This window comes from Cyrtonyx montezumae, unplaced genomic scaffold (assembly GCF_038088225.1).
Source record: "Cyrtonyx montezumae isolate F1298 unplaced genomic scaffold, pur_monq_1.0 scaffold_3, whole genome shotgun sequence".
NCBI lineage: Eukaryota > Metazoa > Chordata > Aves > Galliformes > Odontophoridae > Cyrtonyx > Cyrtonyx montezumae.
In genome coordinates, this window is record NW_027072034.1 from 75,122,618 (window position 1) to 75,141,550 (window position 18,933).

At 42.4% G+C, this 18,933-nt stretch overlaps 1 protein-coding gene across 1 annotated transcript in view; it reads right to left on the reverse strand.

Annotated features, from left to right (window-relative positions):
• Positions 1–10,720, reverse strand: part of EPHA3 (EPH receptor A3) — a 215,294-nt gene extending 204,574 nt beyond the window's left edge. Inside the window, exon 1 of the mRNA XM_065741938.1 lies at positions 10,666–10,720. Within this exon, the coding sequence (XP_065598010.1) occupies positions 10,666–10,717 (52 nt within the window). The 5' untranslated portion in view covers positions 10,718–10,720. The remainder of the gene's footprint in view (positions 1–10,665) is intronic.
• Between the last annotated feature and the right edge of the window lie 8,213 nt (positions 10,721–18,933).

Below are 18,933 nucleotides of genomic sequence, written 5' to 3' on the forward strand. Positions count from 1 at the left end.
TCATTGTACAGATTAGGATTGAGCGCAGCGGCGCTGGATAACAGCTGTTTGAAAAACAGCTCGCTGGAAACCCACCAATCTGAGCTTTCAGAAATCAGATTGAACAGGCGTCACATTAAGATTTCTAAACTGACTTCTGACATCCTTTGCAGAGCAACCCTCCAGCAGGGATCGTGTCACCCTACGTGAGGACCTTCCCTACCCTAACGCCACCTGACACGCAGCGAGGTGAGATCTGTGTGAAGCTCTGCCCTCCGCTATTCCCTTTTGATCCACTGCAAAGTTTCCAGAGCACCCAGCCCTTCCCCAAATTGTACGTGAAAGTTGGTCGGCCACTTTGCTCCATGTGTAAACCGTTGCGCTCTTCAGAACCGTGCCAACGGCTGTCACTACCACGAAGTTGCCTTCAGCGACTTTAAGTGCTAACAGATAGAACGGTGAACTTAATTGCACAGTTGCTCAAAGCTCTGAGCTGCTGTGAATGAATAAAAGCTGAAACCACATCTCCGTAAGCCAACGCGGACTGAAAGCAGAGGCTGATTGGAACCTTCTTGCTGTTAACCAAAACAGACACTATCTGAAACCCACGCACTGTAAGCAGATTTACCGTATCGATCATTTGGGAGCTGTGTTTGCAAGAAATTAATTTTATGCTAGATTGAGAGGTTACAAGAAGTTTCCTGTCTGCACAGTCAAAATATTATTGAAGCAATTCGGGTTGTCAGTAAAAGCTTAAACAAATTTGCTGATAATCCTGTTAATGACCTGGGTCAAGTGTTAACTGTTGTGGGTTATAAAACAGTGAAATTAAGGCTGCTGGTACCCTCGGGCAGGCAATATAGTTACCGGAGAGACTGAGGAAAAATTATTAAATTACTGAGTGATAGAGCTCAGTCAATTTCTTGAAAGCCCAAGAATTATTCAGAGACAAATTGCTTCTTTCTAGGAAAAAAAAAAAAAGCACCCTCCACCCCGCATGAAAAATATCCAGCAGAATGGCATGGCAGAACATGCGGTTCCTATGCACTCAAAGGGTTATGCTTGTGACTTCAAACCTGAGGATTGGACGTTGTCTCCCCGACATCTCCCTGCCCCTTAGAAAATGGCACGCGCTTTGCCACTGCACGCAGACATGCCTGAACTTCAGGGAACCTCCCTGGACCTCCGTGACCACGTAAGGAAAGAGCGCACTGTTTGCAACGTGTAAGATATGGTGTTAAACAATAAACTCACTGGAAAAATGTATTTATTCATGAAAAAAAGCCTCAAAACTTTTCTGGGATGAAGTAAGTTAACAAATATTCCAACTATCCCAAATAAGAATTAAAGAAAAAGGGGTAGAAAGGACTGCACTTCCTGACAGAAGGAAGTAAGCCAACAACTCGCCTTCAGCCCCTTCCCCATCCACTGAAGTATCAGCACCAGCTCAAACGGTTGTCAGCTCTAATATTAACTCTAAATGTTAACTGAAATTGTGTTTTCAAAACCGAAGTAATTCTTTCAAGTCCAATAAAACGTAGGACCTCTCCCTAGTAGCCCTAAGCACAACCCTTTCAGTGTATCCATCGTGACATTCACGTCCCTCAGAAGTTACTCAGAGCAACAAGAACGCACCAGGAATGAGCTGCATCCTTTGTTACAGTGACCCACGAGAGAAGTTCCACAGCAGCTTTACATTAAAGCATATGAAAAAAATGTGTGCGTTCTTCACCACAAGCCTATGTTAACAATCTCCATTCAAAGGATCCTTCTCGGGGGCAGAGAAAGAAAACTTTTCTAAATACCTCCCCGGAAACGCATAAACTTACTAATCTGAGTTTTTGGGGGGAAGGGGAGGAATTTACACTGGCAGAAGCGGTGAGAAAAACATGACTTAAAAGAAGGGAGCAATCTTTTGGTATTATCTAAAGCTCCATGCTAACGCTTGACTGTTAAACAAATTAGCATAAGCAAATCATCACTTGGATTTCTCAACTCACATGATCAGCCCACGGATGCTATGAATAAAGTAATTAGTGCGCTTTCCTCAGTGAAAATAAACAAACGTTGAAGCTGCTCCCATTTTTAAAAGAAACTGTCAGCGTTACGTGCTATATATTATTTTTTTTCTTTTCGTAAGGAATAGCAAAATCCAGCCCTCAAAAAAAGTAAGCCCGCGAAGCCAGACACCGTCCCGTCACTGCACGCATGTTGTTTTATCGCAACCCAGGCTGAAAATATTACGGATAAGTTTCTGAAACTGCACAGAGAGCAGAAGCAGCACCTACTGAAGTCTGACTCAAGACGCTTAACGTGCCTTCTACGTTATTATTTATTTTTTCCTCCTCTCTCGGTTCCCTGTGCCAACGGTTTCAAACAAAGACACAAAAAGTATCACTAGCAAAGCTGAGTGCCCAGCTCCCGTTTTGGCTCAGCGTGCGAGCTGGGTCCGTGTGCCGCTGCTGCGGAGGCAGAGCTGTGCTGCTGACTGATGGACCCCCAGCGTTCCCAACCCGCTTTTAGCCATGAGACGAGGGCACCCCCCCACACCTCCCCGTCAGCGCTCCTGCTTTCCTTTCGGAAAACCACCGGTGAAAGGTGACAGAATAGTACGCATATGGGGACTTAGGAGTAAGCAACCGCTCGTAGCATCTTCCTCCAGGTACCCTGGAAAGCACTGCCCGCTCAGAACAAATTTGCACACAGCATACAGTCACATTGTTCTGCAGGCACGATGGGACCACCGCTTCTTCCCAGCAATAAACTGACTGATTTCAGATCCCTAAAGTTTCGATCTTTTCCTATTTGATTATTTCCTATCCAGAAATGACTCGAACCCGTGATCTCACCGCCTGCGGAGGGCCGGAATGCCACCAAATATATCAGCATTGTTTGCACGGGAGAACTGGTTTTAACACAGCTCCTCTATGTGCTTTCTCGTGGCCACCGCAGCTCGGGCAGGTGCAAACCCCATTGGGCGCCACAAGTTCTCGGGAGCCGCAGGCTCTATCCCACCACACTGGGTGATGGCAGCGCGCATCCCGACCGCATCCTGCGGGCAGCAGCCGCATCCCCCTTTAGCACGGGGGGTCGGGGCAGCCCGAGCTCTCCCCACAAGCCTCGCGGTCGCTTTGCCTAAGAGCGCCCTGCGGTCATCGCTTCCCTCCGTAACCCGGAGCGCGCGTTCATCAAATGTCACCTGGAAAAAAAAGAAACCACCGTAGCGAGGGAGAACAAAACGCCCGTGCGTCGCCGCCGAACACACGCGCGCGTTCACGCACGCACACACACACACATCACCGGCTCCGAAACCGACTGCGGAACGCGGAGGAGGTCCGGCGGCGGCCGAGCGGCTTTCAATGACAACTTGGGAAACGCAACGCCGGCACCGCTTCACCCAGCCCGCGGCGGGACCGGCACCTGCCGCCCTGGGGTTCCGCACCACGGTGCTGCTCGGGCAGGGGACAGACCTCGCCCTCCGCCCCCCAACTTTAATCGGGGGCCGCGGGAGCATCCCCGCACGGGGCGGCGGCCGCGCTGCCGGGCAGGAGCGCTCCCCGGCAGAAAGGAGGCTCGCCGCCCGGGTCCACCTTAACGCGAAAAACAAGCGGTTAAATAAAGAAAAACGCAAAAACCAACGGAAAAACGGAGCCCACCGCCCCGCGGGCCCGCCTCACCTTCGTTGCCGGGGCGGGCGCTCAGACGCCCGGCGGAGCCGAGGGCAGCGCAGAGCAGCAGCAGCGGCAGGCGGCGGCGGTCCATGTCGGCGGGGCAGCAGCGCGCGAGCAGAGCCGCATGTCTCCGCGCCGCATGCCACCGCTCCGCGCCCGCTCCGCTCCGCGCCGCGCCGCCGGGACCATGCCCCGCGCCCGCCCGCCCGCGCCCGCCTTCGCGCGGCGCCCGGGAGGGGCCGCCCCCGCCCGGCCCCGCTCCTCCGCCGCCGCCGCCCCGGGCCCTAGCGCCGCCCAGCCCGCCCTCCCGCCCACCGCCCGCAGCGCGCTCCCGCGGGGCCTGCGCGCTCCCGACGCGGCCGCCGCGCTGAAGGGGGTCGCGCGCGGCAGCGCTGACCCCGGGGGCACAGAGCGGCCCCGCGGTCGCCCCTCACGGACGCACCCGTGGTGATGTGCAGACATCACCACGCAAATGCACGCACTTTGCCTCCGTCCTCTCTGCCCCCCCCCGCGCCTGGACACCCTCCGAACCCAGCGACTCGCCCCAGCCCATCAGAGCCCCTCAAAGTAACACCGCACATCTTAGCCCCCACAGAATTTGGCCCCCCCGTTTCAAAGCCCTATGTGTTAAACAGCCACGCAAACCACCCTGTTGTCCTCCCGTGTTTTAGGGTCAGCTGTACCAGCAGGACAGCGCAGGCTGAGCTGCAGCGCCCCAGCTCCGACCCCAGCAAAACAAGGGCACTGGCTGCAGGGCTGTGCCAAGGGAAGGCCAGTACCACTCAGACACACTGCCGGTGCCCCAAACTCTCTGGGCTGGCTTGCACTGCACTAAGAGACAAGGCTGTGAGAAGCCAGCCTTCTTCTGGTGTTTTAATCAAGGGAGTACAGCTTAGGACGTGAGCATCACTTTCCTTCTCTGTTCCCGTTTGATTATTCAGTCAGACTAAAGAATGGCCTTCATCAAATATAAGTGCATCTATTGCTTCATTTCTCCACCCCTTTCTTTTGCTCATGCTTGTATTTAACACTGACTCTACCTATTTAGATAGGGTAGGTGAACGATAGGGGCAGTGACACACGCCGAGAGCTTGTGGAAGCCCTGTCCCTGACAATGAACAAGATGAGGCTGGACAAGGTTCTGAGCAGCCTGAACTAGCTAGAGCTGTTCATTGCAGGGGAGTTGTATTAGATGGCCTTTGAGGGTCCCTTCCAGCTCAGACAATTTTATGATTCTATTTTCTTTCTGTTCATATTTTCAGGAGGAGCAAGAGGGCAGACCTGGGCTCTTGAGCAGGTGTCATCCCACTCAGTGGGTTTTCAAGGGAGGTGGTCGTCCAAGGCTCAGAGGAATAATACACATCAATTTATTGAGATCTTTCTTAACAACTAACAGCAACTACTTAGGAGGTAAATTTGGCTAATTGGCTAATTATGACTAATAAGCTTTACAGGTAAGACAATTTTAGGCAACAGTTACATGAAAGAGTAGAAGATAAAGAGAGAAGTTTAGCCCAGAGAAGGATCAGAGGAGACCTCACTGTGGCCTTCCAGTACTTGAAGGGAGTGTATAAAAAGGAGGGGGAATGACTGTTTATGTGGGTGAATGGTGATAGAACAAGGGGGAATGGTTACAAACTAAGGCAGAGGAGATTTAGGTTAGATATGAGGAGGAAGTTTTTTCCCTCAGAGGAAAAAACTCATAGCACAGGTTTCCCAGAGAGGCTGTGTATGCCCTATCCCTGGAGGCATTCAAGGCAAGGCTGGATGTGGCTCTGGGCAGCCTGGCCCAGTGGTTGGTGACCCTGCCCACGGCCGGGGGTTGAAACTCGTTGGTCTTTAGGTCCTTTTCAACCCGGGCCATTCTATGATTCTACGATTCCATGAACAGATAGAAAACAGGGAAAGAAAGATAGGTATATAAACATACCATAGCAAAGCAAAGCAGTTCACCAGACCTAGACCCAGCAACGTCTTTGGTGTCAGATGCTGATCTACAGTCTGATGGGCCGTCAGAGGTTGCTGTTGTTTAGCTGATGATGACTAACGACGACAATACAAACTCTTATTTATAGTCCAAATTAGTCGAGTCAGCTCTTTTGGAGTGACAGCTTCTGGCTTTGGGATCTCAGGAGGAACTCCTTTGTTCCCATGTTTCAGGCCTTGCAAATTTAAGTCAGTAGATAAGAGGAAGCAGAGAGACGCCTGTCTTCATAGGATACAATGGTATAATCTCCCAGCCTCCCACATCAAGCTGGAGTGATTTGTTCACAGGCCACGTCTTCAGCCAGTAAACACTCCTGAGCACCCCCTTTCGAAGGCAAACAGCTCCAAAGAAATGCTTTCAAATGCCCACAGATCGATGCTGATTGCCTCAGGTTGGTTTGAGACAGTAGCTACCAGTCTCAGACAGCAGGCACCTCCCAGAGAAGAAGGAAGAGCAGGGTTTTCTGGCTGTGCGGTCGGCCACCTGTGGCCCAGAGAAGCTCATCTTCTATCCTTTGCCTTTATCAGATCTCGCTCCATTACACTTCTTTATTCATTTGGCAGAAATGCGTTTCTACAGCAAAATGTCCAGGAAAATGCTCCAATTTCCTTCAAAATATGAGATAGAAGATACTTGTTTTTTGTTCTTTCAGCTGCCGGTATAAAACATCCGCACCTTCCAACTGCAGCACCGTGAGAGAGGACCCTACTTGATTCTGCTCTTGCTTCCCCTCTAGGAACAGCAAGGTGAATACCCATCACTGCACAGCAGTGGTTCTCTATGTGTCTCTGTCCAAGATAGAAATGTAGTTATCACGTAAAGAATATGTGGGGTTTTTTTTGTTTGTTTGCTGTTTGAAGAAGGGAAAAGTGAAAGAAGGAACGGACAAATTAAAACCTACACAGTAAACAACAGATTGTGAATTCCCAAGCCTGTCTCATGACAGAGGACGCATGCACGTGTGCACACATACACACATACTTGGGGCTGTTTTCACCATCCATGCCTTAAAGTACATTTTTCAGCCGATTTTTTCCCCTCCCTAACATATAAGGATTATAAAAGCAGCGTACAAGTGCGTCAGCACCAGAGAATTCACCCAGGAAGGAAAGAACACTAAACAACACCAACGTGATTCAGGATCTTCATAGTGAGTCTTTACAAAGGACACCTCCGAAGTTAAAAATAAATAGCAGAAACGATTTGAAATAAATAAATAAATAAATAAAGCGAAGAGTGCATCTCAGAAAACTGCAGGTTCTGGGGAAAAAAACACAGAAGAAAGGAATGGTAACATTAATTACCAAATTCTCATTCCATTTTTGTTCTATGTGACAGGTAACCTGAAATGTGTTTGTTTCACCAACACCACGTTTGCTCTATTAAGAGTAATTCTGTGTTGGCATAAAGGGCACCTTTGAAGAAAGAAAACAGCCTCCAGTGGCATTTCTGCGTAACCAGAGCGCGTGTGGTAATATCTTTGCCCTAGCATCCATAAAATCGTTCGAGAGAAACACATAACCATGATTTATGATTTTCTGCCAACCCTGGACTTTAATTTCTCTAATATATTGAAGATCAAAATCCTTACTAAACACAAATTTTATCTCTTCCATTTTTCTTTCATAAGAAGGAAGTGACATGTTCTGTGATTGCATAATGGAAAAAAAAAGAAATCAGAACACACGGGCAGAATGCTCCGGAACTCACGTTTGCATACTAAATAGGAAAACAACTTTCTGTCTAATGAAAAAATGTTACAGATTATTAGGAGCAACCACAGACGTAATCAATCAATTTATCCAATGGACTAGGCCACAGTCTGCTTTCAAGTAGGCTTTTTAGCGTTTACGACTCTTATGTTGCATAGTTTAATTAATCAAATCGCATGAAACTTCTTCTAATCCGAGAGATTTAAAGAGAAAATATTTTCTTTAAAAACAAACAAAACAAAGAATTAAGAGAGGTTCACTACTCACAAAGAAAGGTGGCCCGACAATCCCCTATTTATTCAGGGAGGAGGCAACGTGCACAACGGAACAATGCTCCCCATCGATGGATGCCTCCTCTGTGACTCGATGGGATTGTTCGGAGGCGTGAGAACATTTCCTCCTCAATTTCTGTGACTTATTTATGAAGGGTCTTATTTGAGCAGTCGATCCCCCTTCCTGGGGGCATCCAGACCTGGGCTGACACAGCACTGACACATAAATCACGCCAGGGACAGCCTTCCCAAGTAGATCAGCAATCATTTAGGCCTCAAAATAACTGCGTGTCTTTTCAGACTGTTAAGTGTTGAGCTCAAAATACCACAACAGGAAGTGTTGCTGCTTAAGCTCATCGTAAGGCAACAGGCAGCTGTCAGCCAGTCCTGGAAAGGTGACCAAACTGCAGAAACTCCCATAACCCTCCCACCAGTCACTGGTAAACATTGGCTTTTTTGAAGCACTCTTTGGCATATACTTTACCTAATGTTCTCCTAAGGTGCCATATTGCCCTGAAAATGCAAGCGGATGAGAAAATACAGAAAACTGAGGAATATAAGACAGGATGTAATAAAAACAAGTGATAAATGAAGTGTGAAAAGTTACTTTAAGGAAGTCAGTTATTTAAAGCTGAGCTATAGCTTTTTCTAATCAATACTTACATGATAATTATGTGAAAATCCAAAAAAAAAAAATGGATTAATGAGGCAGCATAAGGAATTCAGCTTTGAGCAGCAATGTAGCTGTAATTGTAATTATGAAGCAACTGTACACCAGTTCCATAATGAAAAAAAAAAAAAAGCATCACTTGTTACAGAGATGGAATAGAGAGGAAAAGCATGGGAAATGCAAATGCAGTTTAGCTGCAAATTTTCCTCGTAAAAGCTGAATCGTTTGTTAAGAACGCAATAAAAAGGTGACATTGCAAGCACTTAGACCGAATTTACCTATTTCTAAACAAAAATCTATAGAAGCTATAAAAGAAATGCTTCTCCAGCATTACTGCTAGTTTTCAGAGAGAGAAGCAACATTTATATGCAGGAGAGAATGTTACTGTATCATGAAGCGGCTTGCCAAATTTCAGCTCAGGCTGAACGTTTACAGAAGAAATGTATGAATCCTGTAAAACCCCGCTGTATTATGGAGACATTGGCAGACCTCCAGCAAGGAGCATAATGACAAGTTTGATTAGTTTAATTTTTTTTTTTTTCAGGTCACAATGAATGTTCAAAAAATTTTTAAAAACTCCTCTGTGCTAAGAAAGAAAAAGCCACCAAGAAATTAAATTATTTATTCTCAGATATTTTGATTCACCAACTTTTATTTTCCTCTCAGAAAATGAGGTCAGGAAGTATTGGACAATAAACAGAGATACGCATTTTAAAATAAACGCCCCAGTATTTCTAATACAGGGGATCAAGATCCAATTTAGGGAATGCACTTGAAGAGCTCACAGAGAGATTTCTATGATTTGGCTGAGCTGCATTTGAAGTATTCCCTTGTCTTTTCAAAGCCAAGCTTGCACACTTGACAGTGAAATAAGTCCTCCATTTTTGCTGACTAAAAAACTATCTGCATAAATATTTATTGTAGGCTGCAAATTTAAATAACAATGCAAATATTTTGAAGAGCCAGTGCCCGCAACATGTGAAAATTCCTTAAAAGCTTAATCTTCACTGTGAACTCTGTGTCTGTCAATTGATTTGGTATCTATTACATGCTTTTTAGATACAGTCAACATTAAAATAATACAGTTAGAATAATCACTGAGACCAACTGCCTGATCACTTCAGGGTTAACCAAAAATAAGCACATTAATGAAGGTATCTTCCAAATACCTCTTGAGCACTGACAGGCACAAGGCACTAACCACCTCCCTAGGAAGACTGTTCCAGAGTTTGAGCACTCTCATATTGTTTCCCAGTGCCCATCTGACCTCCCCTGGCTCAGCTCTGTGCCATTCCCACCCTGCCAGCAGTTCCCAGTAGCAGAGTCCAGCACCTCCCCCTGCGACCCCTCCTCAGGGAAGAGAGCAGAGAGGTCTCCTCTTCTCCAGACTGGGCAGCCAGAGTGCCCTCAGCCTCTCCTCACAGAAGATGCCCTCAAGCCCTGTTACCAGTTTTGGTGCCCTCCTCTGGACACGTCCAAGGACCTTTACACCCTTTATACATTGCAAAACCCAGAGCTGTAATATTTGAGGTTAGGCTGCATCAGTGCTAAATATAGCAGGAGAATCACCTTTTTTGAGTGCCTGACTATGCTATGTTTAACATACCCTAAAATATCTGAGATCTTCAAATAAATTTGATCTGTTTACATCTTGTGTGGATTTTCTGGGTTTTGCTGTTTGCTTTTTTTTTTTCTTTTTTTCCCCTCAAAGCTCTCATCTACTCCCTCTCTATCAAAGCCAGAGTTTTCTCCTCTTTACTCTCTTGGAACAGACACTGAGTTTTGTTCATGGTCCAAGACAGGTCTGAGGGCAGAATGAGAATGGTAAAAGACCGTAAGAAATATTGTTCAACTTCACATCTAGCACAACGATATCAAATCATTTCACTCCTTTGCTCAGAATGGTAAGCTATATATATATTTGATTTCACAGTGTACTTGTAATTAGTACTTCCAAACTAAGTACCTCCCCTAGGGAGAAATCACTAAAGGAGGTAACATTTCTGAAAAGATTCGTTTCAAATTCTAATGATTGCATGGAGACAAACAGTTACTACAGTGCTTTGAAACTGCTTAGTTCAGGTTTCTTGGGAGGGACTGATTAATTTGGAGACTAAAAACATTATGTAGAATGAACAAGTATTATGTAAGTTCAGAACAGGTTTCTTATTGGGGTACATTTGGCTTTCAGAACTTCTTCCAGGGAAGAAAATGTACAAGCCAAAATTTAACCCAAATTACTGATCCCCAAACAAAACATATCAAGTGAAACAGCATAAAAGTCTAGGAAAACCCCTAATCTTAGACTGAAAGCCAGGCTTGTGCTCAGTTGTAGTCAGCATCATTTAGGTGCACAACTTGTCAGTAGCCTTACCTGTGTCACTGAATGCCTTCAGCCTCTGCCCAAGTGTAGGAATCCTCCCCATCCCCATTTCATCTGCAGCATACGCTGGGTGTGCTGTGAAGCTCCTAAGTTGTCGTCTTTCTTCTTGAATGATAATGAGTTTATCACTTTGCCAGAACAGATGAGTTAGTTCTCTATTTATCCTCTATGGCCACTTGGGCAACAAAAGAATTGCTGTTCCTGTGAAAGACTAAGCTAACATTATCTAAATATTATTCTTCATAGTGTTACCGATAAAATTATTATACAACACTGGCAATAAATAATTATACATAATGAGTATTCTCCAAACACAAGTGGAAATGGATGAGCTGTTGTAGGGCAATCTGTCAATCCTGCATCAAGCAACTCTTATCCATTACATAAGGTACTTTGCTGATGTACTTTCCTCTCCAGTCCTGTTGTCAAGCACAGCTACGTGTTTGAAGATGGAGCTCCTCAACGTGACTCAGATGGCCAACCAAATGGGGCTGTAAATGCAAATGTTTCATTCTGTGCTGCAAATGTGCTATCTGTGACAAGAAAAATGGAAAACAAAGGTTGGTTTTCCTGGATGTGACAAAACTGCTGTTTCCCACTGCAACATCGGATTTGATTCATCTGAACTAAATTTTCCATCTTCAAAATGCCTTAATTTATCAGAGGGTTTTCTAAGTAGTCTAATACTTACTAGGACAATTAGATTAAGAATTTGTATTAGCAGCTTCTCTTTTTTTATTTTTTTAATTTTTTTTGCTGTTTCTGAATCATCACTAACGTGGAAGAAAGGTACTGCTATGGTATCAGAAAAGGAGAAAAATTCCTGTCTGTTTCTTAGCCATTTGCATTACCAAACTAAAGAAAAGTTACAAGGAAATGGTATATCAAAGTTGAAATTATTGGAAGTTTTTTGGGAGGCTTTAAAGAGGACAGAAAGGCAACCAATATTCAGTCATTTCAGTTACATGCCTTCTGCTTCAAATCTGGAACTGGGAAGTAACAGCAGGCTGAACACAGATGTGACAAATAATTTGGACAATGTGGTAGGAGAACAGACATTTATCACAAATAGTTGCAAGCTTTTCCTAAATTAATGCAATGTTCTAGCTCAAAGGGAAGCTGTGGGAAGCCTACAGGAAAGGGATCAGAAAAAGATATTCTGAAAGCTGGGAGAAGTTAACAGAAGACACTACACACTCAAAGCTGACACTAACTTAATATCCCACTGAACTGCAGAACTATTAAATATATACATATATAAACACCACTACCAAAAACAAAAATGAAAGCAACCATCCAACGCCTTTTCTTGAGAAAAGAGGCCACTTGTCAAAATTAACATAAAACAAGAAACTGGCATAAAATTAAAAAAGGAAATGCTCTGCAGAAGGCCTGTGAAAAAGATTTCGGGGACTTGCCAGATCCAGTGGAGAGGAACATTTCATTGAAATACAAGCCATGGACATAGTGTACTCTGCTGTTTTTATGGATATGCTTTCTCCAATATGACTTCATTTTAAATAATACTTCGCGTTAAGAAGGCAGTTTGGTGACTTATTGTCATTGCCCAGAAGAGAAAAGAAGTGCAGGATATACAGAAGAACTGCTGAGATAAATCACAGAAATAGCCAAGACCAAAGCCTCCATCACTGCTTATGGATGGAGAAACATGCAGCCTCCTCCTGAGGAACATTGTAGCTTGAGATCCCAGACCCAGGAGGGAAAGCATTCATTCAAAGACAGAAGGTAAGGCCACACTATCTGTAGTACAGGTCCTGATTGTTATTGTTGTGGTTTATTATTATTATTTACTTTTATTATTGTGGTTATTAAAATTGGAAATTATAATGTAAAACATATATATATATATATATATATACATATATACATATATAAACAATTTTCTCTTCTATAAATTTCACAACAGTTTATGATGAGGCACATGCCCTTGAGCTTTCCTTAAGAAAGCTGTGAGAGATTCCAGTGAGTTCTAGAATAGTCAGATAATAAAAGCAGTATCTTCCATTATTTTATAGAAATTGAACATTCTGTCTTAAATTTAATAAGATTTTGCTAAGGGTTTTTTTGTTTTTGTTTTTGCTTTTTTTTACTTTTTTCTCCAATGAATCTGTACAAGATTTGTCAGATAAGCAAATATACTTTTATATTCCCATCAAATATTTCATTTCAGAAGTTTTACAAAGCAGAAAAGCTTTTTCAAGGCTTTAGAAATTTAACTCGTGGCCCCCAAGCTTTACAGGAGGAAACAAAAGGTTGCTTACTAAAATGTTAGAAAATGGACTCTGTTTTTAAAGGTTGTTGTTATTTGTACTGGAGTTGTAACGGAGCTATGCCACACCTACTTAGAGAACTGGGCCAAACACTGCTCTCAGTTACAGCAGTTTAAATCCTTGGAGGCCTTTATTACTAGGAAAATGGAGTAAGATTTCAGTAAAATCAATTTTTAAAAGCACTAGGAGTTTGCTGTTGACCTCTGTTACAGCAATCTCTGCAGCTTTGCAAAAACATGCTCCCTCCTAAATCTGACTGACGCCATTGATGAATTACGCTGTAAAATTTACTGCTTCAGTCTCTTAATACACAGAAGCTGCTGCTTATGTTTCTGGCGATGAAGTAACCTTTGAGAAGAAAGAATATCTCAGGAAAGAGAGCAATCTTTCTGACCTAACTGCAGAATTGCCTGCACTGAAATACAGGTATATTGCTCTTGTGTCTGGCATCTCTTTGGGGCAGATTGTTTCCAGCTCGATATCTTTACAAACTATTAAGCAAGCAAAAAACTACCCACAGAATAATCTTGTTCATTCTCATGCAACTGGAGACAAAAAGACCACCTTAATGTGCAACACTGTCTTTTTTCTTCATACTAAGTCATCATGTGTGTTATTTCAATTGTTTTACATGTACAACTTTAGCACTTTGGAGTGTTAATGGTGGTGGCTATTTTTTGTTTTGTATTGTTGCAAAAAGAGATATTTGCCCAGAGTAAAGCTTACCATAATATACCACAGCCAATCAAGCAGGAGCTATTCCACTCCTTCAAACCTGTTTGATGCATTCTTTTAGGCTTTGGAGCTTTCTCACCAAGGCAGAGCAAAGTAAATTTGTGTTTCGTGGCCTTCTAGTGTTCTAATGCAGTAGTACTATTTCCATAATATCAATGGATTTCCATTTTGCCTTTTTTTTTTTCCCTTCAACTGTTGTCTCCTTTAAGGATTGTCCTTGATGGCACCTCATACCTTGAGAATCAGTGGTGATACTCAAATAACTTACCCAATGCATATCTATTAACAACATGCATCTAAGCTTCCCAAGTCTCTTAATTTTTACCATGTCTCTATTTACCGTCAAGTCATCATGTGCACCTTGACCCTGCATGCTTGACACATTTTAGTAGACAGAAGGAAGAAAACTATCAGTTCTTCCTGGTACCATCTGGGGTTCTTTTTCAGTTACTTTCTTTCTATCTGACTAAATCTTAACCCTGCTTTTTCTTTTCTTTTCCTTTTTTTTTTTTTTTCCACAGTGTCTCCCTGATCTGCTTCACTTGGCTCAAAGTTTCCTCATCTTTCAGACCTCTACCTTTGTCATGCATTCCAGACAATGCTTCTGTAAAGCTCGAAAGGTTTTTTTTTTCCCCTGCTATTCTCATTCTGCTTCGAGTGCACTGCAATTACAACAGGATATGAACTATCCTCCACTGTTATAGATGTGTTCAATTTTCTCTCTGTTAGTAGAAGTCTTTTCCCATCACTTTGGCCTGACAAACGTGACATTCACACATTGATTGTATATGTCTGCTTTACACAGCATAGCTAATGACTTTCTCTTATCCTGACTTGAATTTTAGATTAGTTTTTTGCACTACTGAGTATTCCATTCCATCAATAATTGCAGAACAATTTATCTCATTTGAGATTTTTTCACCAACTGATGAAAAAATCCAAGAATCTTATGGTATGTGATATAGTAAATATAAGGTTTTATACTAATAATCTGTTCCAGAGACTTGCCTTGCTGTGTCTATCAGCCTCCAGACACATTGATGACTTCCATGGGGCTGCACAGTCTCAAGAAGAAATACAATTTGCCTTGTGCAGTGTCACCCACCAAGTCTGATCTGAAAGTAGTTGTGGTTTTGTGACACTTCACATTACAAAATTTCAGTCTTAATTCTAAAAGCCAAGATGGAAAATAAGTTTCTATCATAAACTCTCGTTATATTTTCGCATGATTCTTATATCACTTGCCTTATATAAAATGCTTTATGAATCGTGCTGTTTTCTAAAGAAAAAGGCCAATCCTATATAAAAAAATTCCTTTTATCCCACGGGGATCCTGAACATCATCTCTTTTGTCAGGTGCTATTTTGGGCAATGAATCATAGGTACTATTTATTGTATCATACATCTCTTCATTTTGGACTTCCCATCTTGAGTGTAAATATCAAGTCTCACTTGAACTCACTTGTCCATTTCTGCGATTTTAAATTTTTTTTTTCTTTTTATAGACCTGGAACTGAAAAAGAAAATGGAAGTGCTACCAGTGTGGTTTCAGATATCAGAGAAATTGCCCAGAAAGTTCCTTTTTGTTTTCTATGGACTCCTTGTAATTACATATGCTCGAAAACTAGCCTAATTTCTTCTGACTAACAAACACTGAGATCCTAAACATTAGGAGATGCAAAGCTGTCTCTGACTTATACTTCTTATTTCTAGTCCAGATCATTCTAATGCTGAACAGATCTGATTTACAAAATAACCTTGCAGAAATCAATTTCTGATAATAAGATAAACCTATTGTCTTTCTGACTGGAAAAAATCTGAAGTATATTTAATGTAGAAGAAATTTACCAAGAAATTGAATATCTACAATTTTTTTCCTAAAGAAGTATGTAATGTCAAATTCAAGACGTGATGTCAAATTTTGGGACAGGAATATGACTTTGTTTCAAAAATTGGGAGACATGATGGTGTTTTTCATCAACATTTGCTGTGTTGCAGATGCCTTTTTGTTTTGCTTAACTCATCATCTGTTGCATTAAATTTTGTGTACATGCAAAAAAGTAGATCAAATATGAGAATATTGAAATCCTCCTCACTCTCCAATATTCCTGAAGATTAAAAGGAGATCCTGAAACTTAGTTCAATTTCATCATTTTACAAATAGGAGAGAAGGAAAAATTGAGTTATCCAGGCTTTTTTTTTTTTCATATTCAAACAAAATTGACCTCAGTGAAAGACTGAGGCAACTGTAATTCACTAGTCATTTTTCTATTTTGTGGTTAATAGAAAAATGAGTATAGTGACAACATGACGAAAGGTTTTATTTTGTAACAAAAATAGCAGTATAAATAGATAATACCGAAGGAAATCAGGGCTGTTGTCTCTCAACGTGTATTTAGAGAACTGTAGCCGTCATAGTTTAAGGCAGCCATTTCAATAGTGAGGACAAAAGTTACTCTCCAAAAGAGTTAAATGGGTCAAAAAAATAGCTATCAGAAGCAAGAAAGTGGTTACAAATCCCCTACAAAAGTTGAAGGGAATGTTGGAACAAAGAACGCTTAAAATAAGTCTCCTATGAAGTACAACTATATTTCACCTTTATCTCCAGTAGAGGTTTGGAAGTGATACAAATATCTGTGTGTTGTTTCTCTGTCTCACTCAGTTTTATTGTCGATCAATCACCAAATACTCTTCATGCATAACTATATTCCTGGCAGTGCTTTAGCTATAGATTTTTCCATTATTATTTTTCAATTCCTTCTTGTGCTACCTTTATGTAGTCTTAGACTTTTTCACTCTGCTCCTAGGAATTAAATTGGTGGTGTCAGATTTTCTTCTTTCACAGAAAGGAATAACTTCCCTTCATAACATTTTCATCATTTCACCACACCTCCCCATCAACACATCTCTACAAGCACAAACATGAATATAAGCAGTGTATGTAATTTCTCTCTTTTTGCATTACAGCAGTACCTACAGAAACTAGTCAGAAGCAACATGCTTTGGAATTGTGATCTCTGAGAGTGCATACATCAACCATGAAGCCCTTGCTATCAATCCAATAAGATAAACAAGGTGCAGACACAAAGTGAAAGAGAAACAAAACCACAAACACTCGTTCAATGCTAGGGTGTAGACAAACTCGATTCTTAAATTTCCATTCTCTGTCTCTCCTTCCATTACTAGGTCTCCCACTCTTACAAAGAACAACTCTAAGCAGCTAAAACAGAAGTTAATCAAAGAAGCTCAAGGTAGAAATATTGAGAAGAAAAAAAAAAAAGTTGTCAGAGAACTTTTACAAAGGGTAAACCCATCACTTCGATAATGTCTCAGAACAAAGAAATAAAGACCAAAGATCTGATAGCTCTTTATATCAGGGTTCTGCAAGGATCCCCAGTTAAACATGGGAGGACATTAGGTAGCAAATATCACCTTTCAGGTGATGACTATCAATCAAAGAAAAAATAAAGTTTTGAAATGTTGATTGGCAGTGTTATTTTTTTATAGCTCAACTGTCACCATTCCAAGAGGGGCAGTGGAAGGAAAGACTCTTTGATGTGGAAGAGATTTTTACCAATTTCTAAGAAGTGATACTCTGCACTAGCAAATAACATTTGTAGCTATTGGCAGAATCGCAAATAATTGCAGAAGGAATTTTGCAAGGAAGGCCAAAGCGGAGATTTGCAGTTTTTGTACTATGGTTCAATTCACTCTTTTCCTTCTTTTATACATTCTTGAATCTTTGAAAATTGCGAACCAATGTGCTGTTTGAAGATCACATTTAGGGAGTGAAGTTGTCTGCACAGACATTCCAGAAGCTATAGCAATAGTCAATCCAGTTATTCTGTAGCAAACCAGCTGAAAACACCTGCCCCAGTTAAAAATAAAATATACTCTTAATGATGAAATGAAGTTAGCTATGGAGATTTCATAGCTGTACAATAAAGGCTTAGAATTCAGCCAGTTACAACCACTCAAAGTCATCAAAAAGTAACCAGCTAACTCCAAGGAGCCAGCTTTGGATAGTTGACACCCGCTACTCAGAGAACTGGACACCTTTGCCACCACCTAGTTTGAACTAGTAAATACAAGTCGATACAGTGAAGATAATACAGCAACACAGCCCTATCAAACAGCATGCTTTTAACAGTACTTGACACAGCTGAGCCTGACCCTGCACTCCCTGTAGGCCACACCAGCTCAAGCACATTTGATGCTCTACAGGAGTGTACTGCTGGGCTTCAGGTTGGCTAGATGTCTGAGCAGATATGTGGATGAGCCTGTATTCTTCCTGGGACTGATACACTTTAGCATCTTTATCAGTGATATAGATGATGGGATCAAGTGTAGCAGCAGGTTTGCTGTTGACACCAAACTGAGTGGCACAGCTGACACAACAGAAGGAAGAAGCGTCATCCAGAGGGACATGGACAGGCTTGAAAAGTGGGCTCATATGAACCTAATGAGATTAACAAGACCAAGTGCAGGGTGTTGCACTTGGGCTGAGACACTCCCAGATACGTGTACAGACTGGGAAAAGAACTTCTTGAGAGCAGACCTGCTGAGAAATGGAACTTACAGGTCCTGGTAGATGAAAAACTTAACGTGAGTCAGCAGTGTGTGCTTACAACCTGGAAGGCCACCTATATAATGAGCTGCATCAAAAGAGGAGTGGCCAGCAGGCAGAGTGATGTGATCATCCATCTGTACTCTACCCACATGGGGCCCCATCTGGACTACTGTGTCTAAGCCTGAGACTCCCAGGGCTCAAGAAAAATGTGGAGCTTTGGGTATGGGTCCAGACGAAAGCCATGAAGAAAATTAGAGGGCTGGAGCACCTCTTCTACAAAGACAGGCTGGTGGAGTTGGGCTTGTTCAGACTGAAGAAGAAAAAGCTCAGGGGAGATCCCATTGGGCCTTCCAATACTTAAAGGGAGCTTGTAGGTAAAAGGGGACAGATTTTTTACATGGCCTGATAGTTGTAAGACAAGGGGAAATGACTTTAAGCTAAAAGAGAAGAGATTTAAATTAGATGTTAAGGGGAAATGTGAATGATCTTTGCAGTCACTTCCAACTCAGTCCATTGTATGATTCTAAGAGCTTGTTTGACTTTAACATCAAATCCTTTATATGCTTTTCTGCTATTCCATCAACATCAGTACTTATTAGGAAAAGGCACCTTTAAGGACTATGCAATAGCCAAATTTCTTTTTCATGCTACTCCTTCCACACA